This window comes from Ailuropoda melanoleuca, chromosome 16 (genome assembly GCF_002007445.2).
Source record: "Ailuropoda melanoleuca isolate Jingjing chromosome 16, ASM200744v2, whole genome shotgun sequence".
NCBI classification, from domain to species: domain Eukaryota; kingdom Metazoa; phylum Chordata; class Mammalia; order Carnivora; family Ursidae; genus Ailuropoda; species Ailuropoda melanoleuca.
Window position 1 is genome coordinate 76,978,497 of NC_048233.1, and position 14,585 is coordinate 76,993,081.

Consider the following 14,585-nt stretch of genomic DNA (forward strand, 5'->3'; position numbering starts at 1 on the left):
TTGAAACCCTATGGAAAACTGAAGGGGAAGAAATCAGTGAGGGAGACAAACCATGAGAGGCTCTGGACTGCAGGAAGCAAACCGAGGGTTTCAGAGTAGAGGGGTGTGAGGGCCTGGGCTTATCAAATTGATAAGCACACTAAGTCTAGTTAGATCCACCAGCACACATAGTTATAAGTTTTTCTTGGGATGAAAACTTTTAAGAGCTACTCTTTGCTATTTAAACAATAAATTTTATTAACTCTAATCACTATCTTGTATATAATTATCTTCCCATGATGTAATATTTCTGATCACCTCTGGTACTTTCTTTTATTCCATTGATACAACTCTACTTTAAATGAAATAATATACTTTTTTTTCCCTTCAAACTGGGTTTTGTCTTTCTGTACTTCAATCTCAAAAATATGTTTTATCTATGGTGTATTTTAAATTTATATTTAGTCTTGAAAATATTTTTACTTCTTTCCCCCTTAGAGTTGCAGAATTCTTTTGTTGTTGTTCTTATATTCCAATCATACAAATTAGCTGAGTATTTCCAGGCTTTTGTAATAATGCATTTAAAAAATACCATATGTAATGGTTCAATTACCCTGAGATTCAAAGGAAACAATAAGAAAAATTGTTTATGAAATAAATTACGTATACTTTTATACTTTATTGGAAATTTACTATAGAGAGAATTAAAAATCATAGATAACAGGCTATTCTTTCTTTATGGTTGCTCACTGTTTGAACAGTTGTGATTTACAAATATTTTTCTTTTATCAAGCCAGAGTGTATACTGAGACTGAGGAGTATTTCATAATCAGCAATGTCAGAATTGAGCTCTGAGGAAAAGAAAGAACCAGACTGGTGACATGAGGGAAGCTACTAGTTTGAGGGCAAAAGTACAGAAAAAGTGAGGAAATCAGGTGCATTATATTAGAGTGTTTTGGGCAAGGGAGGATAAACACCCTTATTTTTGGTATCTGTACAGATTAAGGAATCAACTAATGCCCTCAACTCATCTTTTACTTTCTGAGGTAATTTTGATATGCCATAGCTTTCTCATGGCATTTTTCACTTCTGCATTCCTCAGCGTGTAGATGAATGGGTTAAGAAAAAGGGTCCCAATAGTATAAAATACAGACACCATCTTGTCCGTGGAGAAAGTGGTCGGGGGGCGTGAATATATGAATATACAGGGACCAAAGAATAAGACTACTACAATGATATGAGAAATACAAATAGAGAGAGCTTTTCTCCTCCCTTCTGCACTGTGGTTTCGCAGAGAATGCAAGAAGACAATGTATGAGATCATCAGAGTCACAAAACTGCCTGTGCAAACGCTACCACTATTAGACACCCATTCTAGATTGATCAGATAGGTGTCCATGCACGCAAGTTTCAGTAAGGGCTGCAAATCACAGCAGTAATGATCAATCATATTGGGTCCACAGAAAGGCAATCTCAAAGCCAGGATAATCTCAGTGATGGAATGAATAAAAGCCCCTAACCATGCAATAACAATCAAGATGATGCACACCTGCCGTCTCATGATGGTTGGGTAACATAAGGGCTTACAGATGGCCACGTAGCGATCAATGGCCATGAGGATGAGAACAAAGACCTCCATGGTGCCAAAGAAATGTAGTGCGAAGACTTGAGACATGCACTCATTGTAAGAAATGTTTTTTGTTGCAGAGAGTGAATCCACAATTAGTCTGGGGGCTGTGGACGTTGAAAGGCAGGAATCAGCAAGGGACAAATAAAATAAGGAAAAGTACATGGGGCTCCCAAGTCTCCAGCTGGACTTGATGGTCACCATAATAAGTAAATTCCCTACCACAGTTCCCAGATAAAAAATGAAGAATATTCCAAATACCATTTTCTTTTTCATAGGATCTTGATTCAATCCTAGCAGTAGGAACTGAGTTACACTGTTATTTTCTTGCATTATTTCAGGCAAAGTGGAGAAAGCACAGGTTAGAAATAATTAATCTGCAAAGAAAAAAATATTAGACAATGAGTACTCCATTTGGAGGTCAAATCCATATGGACATGCCACTTACCAGTGGGTAACCCCTCACCTTCCACTTTGGTTTCTTCTGAGTACAGTGGAAATCATAATATTTATTCACAATCTCTTTACCTGATGGCTTATGGAAACAATGAAATATATCAGTAATGAAAGAGTACCTGGTTCTTCAGGCATAGGAAACATTAATTTAGTGAATTTGATATGAGACAGAGTCCTATTCTGAGCTGGATGTCTTTCTTTATTTTACATCAAGCACCCATTAGGTTCTTGCAAACCTTTGCATTGTAGAATGTTGCAAAATGGAGAAAACTCATGCATGATTTATATAATGTGCTTTCATACTATTTGACCTTAATAGTTCATTTACAAAGTATCTTCTAGTTAATATTCTGAGCAATCAAGAAATGATGTAGAAACTTTTAATAGTGTTTTTCTTAATGAAACCTGAGAGAGAGAGAGAGAGAGAGAGAGGACATAAACAAACACTCTTTTAGCAGTGAACATTCAGTCAATTCGTCCAGTCTATTATTAAGTTTAATTTGTTACCTTGACTAAAATTATTTCCTTTTATTCTAATTCTCAATAACTGATAGCTGTTTACAGTTGTAAATTCAGCTTCTATCACAAAATTTTGTACTTTTTAAATTATATTATGTTGTCCAAAGTGAAATTCTTCATTTCATCCAGTATTTTAATGGGTCCTTCAACATATTTTCTTAAGACACAAGGAGAGATTGAGACTAAAATAAAGGATGAATCGAGAGCACTTGGCATATATCAAAATATTCTTTCACATTTCATGTTATTTTAAGCACCAGGGATTTAGATAATGAGCTAAGGAAGCTACAGGTCATAGCTGAAACTTTTTAATATAATTCTTGGAATCTATGTTCTTGAAAGTTCCATGCCCTGACTTCAGTAAAAGATAGAAATAAGAAGGAAACCAATATTCATTTATATATATGAACCTGGAAAAATCCTTTTCTGTCCTCATCATGTGTATTTTTCATATAATAGTACAATTAAATATATAAGTGGCAAGGCATTTAAGTATACTTACAGCATGTAATTCAGACAGAGGCACAATTTTCTCATACATAAACGGATCTCAGAGCTCAATCTTTGAAAACGCAATCCATATGGTGCCTGGGTGGCTCAGCCAGTTAAACATCTGACTGTTGATTTCCACTTAGATCACAATTTCAGGGTTGTGGAATCAAGCCCCACGCCAAGCTCTGCACTGGGCATGGAGCATTCTTAAGATTCTATCTCTCCCTCTCCTTTGCCCCTTCCCTTGGTTTTGCTCTATTTCTGTCTAAATAAATCAATAAAATTTAAAAAAAGGGGGGGGAATGAAAATGGGCAAAAGAAATGGTCTCAAGGAGTTCTTCTTATTAAAAATAATGTGAAAAGATTATCAATTTCATTCATAAAAAATACATTCAATTTAAATTCCAATTATATATCTTTTCACCTCTCCAATTAACAAAATGACCATTTTAGTAAATGGTCATTGATAACAAACTGCTGAAAATGATGGACAGAATTGATCCCATACATTCTTGGTAGGTGTTAAGGGGTTGCAGTCTCTCCAGGGGTAATTTTTAGCATTGATGATATTTCAGTGGCACATAGACACAGGTCTAGTGTTTCCATTTGCTGCAAATAATCTCACTGTTAGGCAGAAAGGCCATCACAGCAGTCCTATACATGTTGGCAAAAGGTAAGAAAAAACTTCAATGCCCATGAGAAAGGAAGCTAAATGAGTCAGGGATGGTATTCTAATGCAATCATCAAAAGAAGGGAAGTGGATATATATATGCAATGGTTTCTAAAGTGTTGTAAAGTGATAGAGTTCAGGGCTGTCTGCTGAGGATGGTAATATTTTCATTAACAGCAGAATAATATATATCACGCACACAAGGACTCAAGTAATTAATTGTATTTAAGAGAGTACCGAGATAGCAGGACATTTGTGTCCTCAGGGTGGGGAAATTGTATTCTTGGAATCAAAGTTAGGAGGATGACTTACCTTTTAAAATATTCCCATTGGTAGTTGAAAATCTGTCATAATTATGCTGCAATAAAATAAAGTTTTCAAAACCTTCTCTTATTCCGTGGTTTGTTAATCACATTGACATCTTACTGGTTCATAACAACTGTCTTCTGACATAGGCTGCAGAAACAGGAGGAGTCCAGGACTAGAGTAAGATTTAAATGTCTGTATAAGAGGGTGAGTCAGCTATAGAGGCATATCTGGACTCAAGGCTCTTTACCACATCATGCCCCAACCACACCGCCATTCACTACAGGTTGCCCAGCACTCTTAGTTGTTTGCCAAATATGCTCTTTGTCCAACTCTTCAGCAAACAGGAGTGAAAACTTGTTTGTGGTTTCTAACAACTAAGTATTATAAAGAGATGTCTATCTATCTATTTTCTAGCTAGTTAGCTAGCTAGCTCTCATCTATCAATCTATTATCTATCATCTATTATCTATCATCTATCTATTTTACAGAGATATAGACTGAAATATTTGTATAGTTCACATAAAAATAAATATAAGAGTGGCATGTATTCAATCAAAGCAACATAAGGAAGGTAATATTTATCTGTTCACTGCTGAATTTAAGCACGTAAAAAATGTACATATTTAATAAGTATTCATAAAGTAAATGAAAGAATTAATAGAATTTCTTATTGATACAATCCAATAGTGTTCAGTTCTTCAATACTCTGTTACCACTGAAAATGGAAACCTACTCCATACAAAGTAAAATCTTCATCTCCATGGAGCATTTCTTGGAACACGGAAATAGATAGAATTTTTATTTGCTTATCTCTCCACCAGGAACTACTGTGCATTTATTTTATTCTGTCCTCTCATTTTAGATTGTAAAGCACTTCTAGAAAATTCCTAAACATTCTATCCTTCCACAAATGCCTTTTATGTGTTAGGTGCACACTGTGGCATTGATCAGATAAATTTTCTCTGAGTATTAAATACAGTTATGTTAATCCCCAACACAAATCTTACCAGTTTTGGTAAAATCTTATGCAAAGGGTAAGAAGTTTAGTCGTCCTCTTTTCTTCTAAATGATATTCAGCCACTCTTGACTCCAATGAGAATTAAGCCGAAAAAAGCGTTTCTAAAATTTTGTCTGATCCCTTCTGATGTCACTGAGGCTCAGGTCTCCCCTGCAGGCCAGAAGACAAAGTTGGTCCTGGATTCATCCCACACTTTCTGAATCCACTCTCACTCGTAATTTTGACTGGGAAATGCTTCTCTTTTGCCATTCCTACAGCAGTATTTAAACATGAATGATGCAAAATAAAGTAGTCTGGGGAAGGTCATTCCCTAAAGTGTCCCTTCCTTTCTAATTAAGACCTGGGAGCTAGATGTGATAAAGAACTTAATCTTCATTATGTATTAATGGCTTTTGGGGAAAAGCTGATGTCTTCTTGCAATTAAGGTGTTTATGTGGGCCATAACTGATGTGTTTTGACTAGAATTAAAAAAAAAACAACTGTGATTATGTAGTGGTCTAGTGGCAGGACTTGGTTCCTGATAACTTTATCCAAGAAAATTAATAAGGATTTCTTAAGCAAATAGCTGATTCTAGGTCTCAGGAGGGGAATGTACGAGATGAACTGGGAAGAAAGTGCTAACACACGCGCGCGCACACACACACGCACACACAGGTACACTCATACTGTGATGAGAATACGCCAAGGGAACACAAGAGCCAATGGGAAGAGCTCACAGTACCAAAAATGGGAAAAAATTGAAAACAAAATAAATGACACGAATTGATATATAACTCATAGTTCAAAAAATCCACAAGTTCATAATGATGTGAACAATTAAATAAATAATAAATAGGGGATAATAGACAAACTTCCGATAAAAAATAATTCCTAATTATTTTGTAAGTACTCTCCTCTCAGAGGTTTATAGGATAACAGTCAATCTCTCTCTCTTTTTTTTTAAGATTTTATTTATTTATTCGACAGAGATAGAGACAGCCAGCGAGAGAGGGAACACAAGCAGGGGGAGTGGGAGAGGAAGAAGCAGGCTCATAGCGGAGGAGCCTGATGTGGCGCTCGATCCCATAATGCCTGGATCACGCCCCTAGCCTAAGGCAGAGGCTTAACCGCTGTGCCCCCCAGGAGTTCCTTCCAAAAGGCACATTGTGGAGCGGGACAAGGAGGAGTAATTTACAGAGGAGAAACGTGGGAAACACTTCCTCAACTAGGTGATCAAGTTTAATATCAACGGTGATGAGTCACATTGAAAGTATGTACCCACTGGCATGATTTGATGCAAATGGCACTTTGCCGCTGTGACGTTTCTCCCAATTACACATAACCCCAGTCCAATCTTGAATAAAATATCACACAAACCCCAAATGAAGGTTTTTAAATAAAATGTCTGACTAATTCCACTCAGCTGTCAAGTTTATCAAAAACAAGAAAATTTGAGCAGAATTATTATGATGGGCACTGAGTAAGCTAAAGAATTGTTGAATCATTATATTTCACAAGTGAAAATAATGTAACACTGTATGTTCATCATACGTGAATTAAATAAATAAAAGGATATTCAGATAAACTGTCAGTGTCTGGAAGTATTGAAGAAGACATGACAACTGAATATAATGTGGTCTACTGGATGAGATTCTGGAGAAGAAAAATGGCATTAGTTAAATATAAAGCAATATGAATAAACTATGGATGTTAGTTAAAAATAATGTGTTCACATCAAGTGAATTAGTTGTGACAAATATACCATACTATGTAAGATGGTAACAGGCGAAGCTGAGTGTAAAGCATATGGGAACTTTCTATCATTTCCACAATTTCTGTGTGTATTTAAGGCTGTTACAAAATATAAATTTTATTAAAAACACACAGTTTATTTCATTTAATATGTCATCAGAGTTTGGGTTGTAGTATGGGTCAGAAATTCCTTCCTTTTCCAAACTGAATAATATTCCATCATATGCATTCTACATTTTGTTTATTCATATGTTGATGGACACTTGATTGCTTACACATTATCACTGTCATGACTAGTGCTGATATAGAGATGAGGGCACACATATCTCTCCAGGCCCCACTTTCAATGCTTTTGCTATATACCCAGAAGTGGAAATGCTGGTTCACTGGGTCATTGTGTAGTTAACTTTCTGAAGAATGTCATACTGTCCCTCACAGTGACTGCAGCATTTTTATATTCTTATGAGAAGTGTGCATGAGTGTGTTTCATGAAGTTCAATATTTTTTCATGTGATCATTGTCCATTTGTATATATTTTTTGAGAAATATTTATTCAAGTCTTTTGTTGGTATTGTGTTGTAGGAATTCCATGAGTTGTCTTTCATTCTGTTGATGTGGCCTTTGATGCATAAACATTTTTAATTTTGAGATAGTTCAATTTCTTTCTTTCTTTCTTTCTTCTGTAACCTGTGGGGTTGTTTGTTTGTTTGTTTGTTTTGGTGTCATATGCAAGAAATTATTTCCTAATGTAATGTCCTGAACCTTTTTTTAATTTATATTTTATTCTTTTTTTATTATGTTCAAATAGCCAACACATAATACATCATTAGTTTTTTTCTTCTAAAAATTTTATATTTTTAGCTCTTCTACTTGGTCTTTGATCCGTTTGGAGTTTATTTTGTATACAGTGTGAGTTAGGGGTCTACCTTCATTCTTTTGACCATGAATATCTAGTTTGGCTAAACTATTTGTTGAAAACATTATTCTTTCCTATTGGATGGTGTTGGCACCCTTGTAAAATTCAGTTGACCATATATGAGATGGTGCATTTCTGGGCTCTCCAGTTCATTCTATCTGTCTATGTCCCCATCTTAATGCCATTTCCACAGTTTAGATTACTGTAGCTTTATAATAAGTTTTTAAATTAGGAGATGTGAGACTTATAACTTTTTCTTTTCAAGAATATTTTTATTTTTGGCTATAGATCCCTTGAGATTCCATATGAGTATTTCAGCTGATTTTTCTATATTCTCAAAAATTGTCATTGAATTTTGATAGGGGTTATATAAAATATGTATTGTTTCAGATATTATTGACATCTAAACAATATTAAGTCTTCTGATCCATGAAGATATGAAACCTTCCTGTACACACACACACACACACACACAGCATATTAAAAATAATTTGCTTTTGTGTGTATGGAAGCTGGCAAGAGCAAAATCTGCAAAATTGGTGTCCCATTTTGAGTCTAAGCACCAGAAACTGCAATAAACCAGAAAGAGTTGATATCCCATTTCAGGTCCATAGGCAGGAGGCTGGTGTAAAATCAGGGAAGAGTTAATGTGTCAGAGTGCAAGTGATCATACAGGAAAGCTAATAGTCCAGTTTGAAGGCTCTCAGGCAGGAGAATTTCCTTTAATTCAGGGGTGGTTAGCCTTTGTAATTTTCAGATCTTCATTTAATTAGATGAGGACGCTATATTAGTGAGAGCAATATACTTTATTCAGTCTACCAATTCCAAAGTTAATATCATCCAGAAAAATCTCATAGTCATAACACACAATTGGAAAACCAATATCTGAGCACCCTGTGGTCTAAGCAAATTATCATGTAAAGTTAATCACTAGAAGTTAATTGCTTATCCACCTAGCACCTATACACATCTCCGTAAATCCTACTTAATCCCCAGTAAAGACCACACATGGTTATAATACCACATAACATCATACAACTATCCTGCATGCAAATGAAAATGCACTAAAACCTCCACAAGAAGAGAAGGTAAAATTTTTAAGTGATTTTTACTTTCCCTTGATATTCAGTAATTTAAATACTATGATGTAAGTTAAAAATACTAAAATGCTAGGTCAGAAATTCAATATATCATCAGATTCATTGTAAGGTAAGAAGAAAGGGAAGAAAACAAAGATATTTGCTCTCTATATATTCACACGCAAACATACTAATAATATAAGGAGTAGATACAATCATTACAGTCTTCATTTTTGTAACAGTCACATGGTTAATTTATAATTACATTCTTCTATTACTCATTCTGTATTCAATGTGCCCTCAGCAAGCACCAAAGCTGGTTGTGGTTCTTTAGCTGGTGGGGTTATTGTTTTCTATTGACCATATCACAGAACATGGTGATTCTAAGTGTGGTCTACAGGATTTCTTGTTTTCGAGAAATACTCTTCCTTACCTCCATTGTGGAGCAGTAGTTCAATTTCTCCTTGGTTGCCAAAGTCAATCACCCTAGCCAGTGCAGCAACTTACTTCTTACCTATTGATTTAAAGGCATGAGTTGCCCAAAGTGGTCTGACAGAAGTCTTAACCCTCTTTTCAGTAGAATCTTTTTGTATCTCATGCTGGAAGAATTTCTCCCTTTGGAATGAAGACCTCAAAGCAAGAAGAACATAAGTTAATGGGAACAGGAAGGAAACATTTTGCTATTGGGTCCTTAAGGGCAATATGAGTGGTTCCTCTCCATTTATATGCTTTGATTACAGGACCTGGCTATGGGAGGGAGAGCAACATGTAATGGATGCTGATTCCGAGCATATAAGGCCTTCCAGAGAACCGAGGCCTCTTGCTCCAACCCTGGAAGGTATTGCTACTTAGCTCATAGTATAACTAATTCTGCAAAATGGTCATTCCACCATTTTATCAGGCCAATTGCTTCAAGATAGTAGGAAATATGATAAGACCAGTGACTTCTTTGAGCATGGGCCCATTGTGGCAGTTCTTTTGCTATGAAGTAAGACTGGTGATCAGAAGCAATGCTGTGTGAAATGCTATGAAGTTGGATAAAAAATTCTCTAAGTCCATGGATGGCAGTTTTGTTCAGCAGCATTGCATGAAGGGAAAACAAATCCTTATCCGAAGGAAGTGTCTATGGCAGTAAGAACAAAATACCGCCCTTCCATGATAGAAGCAGTCCAGTGTGATCAACCTGCAACCAGGCTGATCATATCAAGGATTCCTGCCATATTGGGGACTTCATGTTGCTTCTGCTTAGTTGGCACTTAGCAATGGTCATAACTAGGGTACCTTTAGTGGGTAGAAGTCTTTGCTGTTGGGCTCATGTACAACCTTCATCTCTGCCACCATGTTCACTTTGTTCATGAGCCTGTTGGGTAACGGCAGGAGTGGGTGGGAAAAAGCCTGCATGATATGCACAAATTGGGTCATTCTTTCCACTTGATTATTAAAATCCTCCTCTGCTGGTCATTCTTTGGTGAGCGTTCAGAATGGACATAAATATCTTTGTGTGTTTTTACTTATTCAGAAAGGTATGGGAACATGCCTCTTCCTCAAATTTCCTTGTTACCAATTTTCCAATGATTTTTTTTTAAGTCCCTGATTATTCAGCCAAACTTTTGGCCAAAACCCATGAATCAGTATACTTTCTACACCCAGCCATTTCTCCTTCCAAGAAAGTGACTACCAGGTGCATTGCTTCAAGTTCTACCCATTGAGAGAATTTCAGTTCACCATAGACCTTCACGGATTTTTCCATAATGGAGATATAATGTTGTTATCTATTCAATTTTGAGGTGTACCTTCATATCCCTGCAGAAATTTCTGCAAGACAAAATCTTTTCTTATGTCACTTGCTCATAGTGAACTCCCCACAAGGTCTTGGGTGCAGGTTGGGAGAATGAAGGCATCGTAGCAAAAGTGGGGAATGTGAGCATTTGGTCACTTCTTTATGCAACATTTTCTTCAGGACCTGCTTGTGACAGATCACCTATAAAGTAGTCCTTCCTTATGTGGGGAGAGTGATGTGAATCAAGACCCCCAGTGGATGCATGAAAATATGGATAGTACTGAACCCTATATATACAATGTTTTTTTACTATACATGCAAACCTGTGATAAAGATTAATTTATAAATTGGGCATGCTAACAGATAACAATAATAATAAAATAGAAAAATTTCAATGATATATTTTAATAAAATTATCTGGATATGTTCTCTCTCTTTCAAAATACCTGAGTGCATTGTATTCACCCTTCTTCCTGTGATGATGTGAGATGGTAAAATGTCATTGTGATGAGATGAAGTGAGGTGAATGACACAGACATTGGGTTGTAGCATTAGGTTGCCACTGACCTTCTGACATAATGTCGGAAGATGGATCATCTGCTTCTGAACTTCAGATAACTATAACCATGGAACACAAAACCATATCTAAAAGGAGACTATTCTATTCCATAATGGAGAGCTGCTTTGCACATCCCACTCTATGGTCTATGGGTCCAAAAACACCAAGTTCATCATGAGCAGGTCTGGTTTCACAGAAACTTGATGGCCCATGTTTAAGTGTTTAGTCTCTACTAAAGCCAGTACTAGGCCAAAAGGCTTTTCTCAAAACGAGAGTAATTGTCTATAGAGGATGGCAGGACTTTGCTCCAAAATCCAGATGGCCTGCACTGCAATTCATATATAGAGGACTGCCAAAGCCTCCAACAGCATCCCTTTCTTCTATTGACATATGAGGTATAGGACATACCGAAACCTAACAACCATGTGGATTAGAAGCTTGGGCCACAGCCTGGACCTGTGGCAGAGCCTTTTCTTTTTTCTAAGCTCCACACAGACTAGTAGCTTTATTTTTTTCTTTTTAAAATTTGTTTTAATTTAAATTTAATTAGACAAGGTATAGTATGTTATTGGTTTTTGATGTAATGTTCAATGATTCATCAGTTCAGTATAACACCCAGTGCTCATCACATCAGGTGCCCTCCTTAATGCCCATCACCCAGTTACCCCATACCCACACACACCTCTCTTTCCTCAACCCTCAGTTTGTTTCCTGGTGTCAAGTGTCTCATATGGTTTGTCTCCCTCTCTCATTCCTCCCCATTCCGATCCTTCCCACCCCTCTTGTCCTCAGCCTTATTCCTTATGTTTCACATATCAGTTAAGCCATACGACAGTTGTGTTTCCCTGATTGACTTATTTCACTTAGCATAATACCATCCAGTTCCATCCAAGTCTATGTAAATGATAGATATGCATCCTTTCCTATGACTGATTAACATTCCCTTCTATATATGAACCCTATCTTCTTTATCCATTCATCCTTTGAAGGACATCTTGTCTCTTTCCACAGTTTGGCTATTCTGGACATCGCTGCCATGAACAGTGGCGTGCATGTGCTCTTTCCTTTCGCTACATCTGTATCTTTCTGAGTTACTTGACAAATAGGCCAGAGTAAAACGCCCAAATGTAGAACACATTGCTTTCCCAGTCCAAAGGGGCCTTCTGAGTATTGTGCATCTTTTTGGTGTTGGAGGGGATAGACAGACCAAGGTATCCTTTACCTTTAATGGGTATATTTTGTTTTGTTTTATTTAAGTTTAAGTAAACTCACATTTAGTTTATTATTATTATGGAGATAGAATTTAGTGATTCATCAGTTGCATGTAACACCCAGTGCTCATTATATCAAGCGTCCTCCTTAAAGTCCATCACCCAATTACCCCATCACCCAACCCACCTCCCCTCCAGCATCCCTCAGTATGTTCTCTATATTTAGAGTGTCTTATTGTTTGTCTCCCCCTCTATTTTTATCTTACTGTATTTTTCCTTCAAAAGTGATATTTTTGATATGCTCTATAATTTTGGCCACTGGAAAATTCATTGACCTTCAGCATCCTGAATTTCAATTGTATATATTTTCCGTCCTCTGGCACAAAATGTCTTACCAATAAATCTAGAGTAGATATGTCTTGACCATTAGATCCACTCAGCATAGTGTCACTAATATGACGGACCAGTATGGGTATCTTGTAGAATAAAACACAATCAAGGTCCCTATGAACTAAATTTTAACATTGTGCTGGAGAGCTGACACACCCCAGAGGTAGGGCAGTGAAGGCATATTGCTGGCCTTGTAAACTGAAATCAAGCTGATTCTGTTGCTCCTTACTGACAGGGAAACAGAAACAGTGGCCAAATCAGGTGCTGCATACCAGGTACCAGGAAATCTGTTAATTTATTCAAGCAAGGGAACCACATCTGCTATAGCAGTTGCAATTCTTGGGATATCCACATGATTAGGCTTATAAGTATCCACTGTCATTACCTAAGATCCATCTGCCTCCTGCACAGGCCAAATAAGTAAGTTAAATGTGTATGTTGGGAGAATCACCATCTCTGCATCTTTCAAGTCCTTGATAGCAGCTCTAATTTCTATGACTCCTCCAGGGATGTGGTATTACTTTTGGTCTATTATTTCCCTAAGTAGAGGCAGTTCTAGAGGCTTCCCCTTGGTTTTTCACCATTACAGCCCTCAGTCCACATGTCAGGGAACCAATGTGGGCATTTTGCCAGTTGCAAAGTATATCTACTCAAATTATGCATTCTGGAACTGGGGATATAACCATAGGATGAGTTCACTGACCTACTTGACCCAATGCAAAGTAGGCCTGAGCTAAAACTACAAGGACCACTTTCCTCTGTAAGCTCCTGCTCTGACTGGTGGATCACAATATTGATTTGGGTTTTCTGGAATCAGTTTCAGGTAAATCTGTCCAGGAGTTCCTGAAAGACTGCTTTTTTTTCTTTTCTCCAAAGCATAATTTGGCTGATAGATAATGATAGGTTTCCTATGGGGAAGGCAGAGGGAAAGATTAATATTTACATTTTTGTCAATGTCCCAGAGTCATTCCTCAAGGGGATCCAATTTCCCCTTTGTTCAAGATTTTGAGTCTATAAACTGGTTCCAGTCTGGGAATTATTGTGAAGCCATGAATATCTGCTTTTATGATTAGGTTAGACTTCTGTTTACTTAACCTAGACCTTTTTTGCTAACCCAGATCAACACTTGAACAGGCTTCCTCTCTATTTGACATCTAGGAGCTCTGTCAAAAACTCACCAACACTGTTAGTCTGCTGGTATTGATATTCTGATTGCTGTATTGAATCTTCTGTCCTCTATGGGAAGCATGCCCACCTTGCCTTTAAAGAGCTTGAGAAATACCACATGGCAACTATTTCCTGGGATCAACTATCACCCACTACATTCAGATTTCCTAGTTTAGTGACACTAAAGGTCTGGTCTACAAAAAATAAAACAAAACAAAAACACAAAAAACAACCAACCAACCAGAACAAAACACCAATGATCACATATGTTTTCAAGGACCCTGGGACTAGCACTCCAAATTTGTTTCTCACAGTCATGATGAAAAGTATGTCTTCTGGACCCTCCCCTTGGGGTTAAGTAGATCTTAAATGACAAATCCATTCTAACATTCCAATCTCCCTTTGCCTTTAGATCTCCCCCTTTCCATTAAACTAAGTCATGTCTGGCAACTCTAATTTGGTTATTATGGGCCACATTTTGGTTCATGTTTCAGTCACCAAACAAACAAACAAAAAACCTGTTAGCTTTTCTTCAGTTCCCAAGCTATAACATTAAAAGAAGAATCTCTGTTTAGTGAACTCATATCAAGAAATTTGGCTTGAGGGGTGCCTGGATGGCTCAGTCGTTAAGCGTCTGCCCGGCTCAGGGCGTGATCCCGGCGTTACGGGATCGAGCCCCACA

At 37.1% G+C, this 14,585-nt stretch overlaps 1 protein-coding gene across 1 annotated transcript; it reads right to left on the reverse strand.

Annotated features, from left to right (window-relative positions):
• Window positions 1-1,006: 1,006 nt before the first annotated feature.
• Window positions 1,007-1,939, reverse strand: LOC100477514 (olfactory receptor 4C11). The gene has a single exon (XM_002929982.1). It carries the CDS (start codon window positions 1,937-1,939, stop codon window positions 1,007-1,009), a length of 933 nt encoding a protein of 310 aa, XP_002930028.1.
• Between the last annotated feature and the right edge of the window lie 12,646 nt (window positions 1,940-14,585).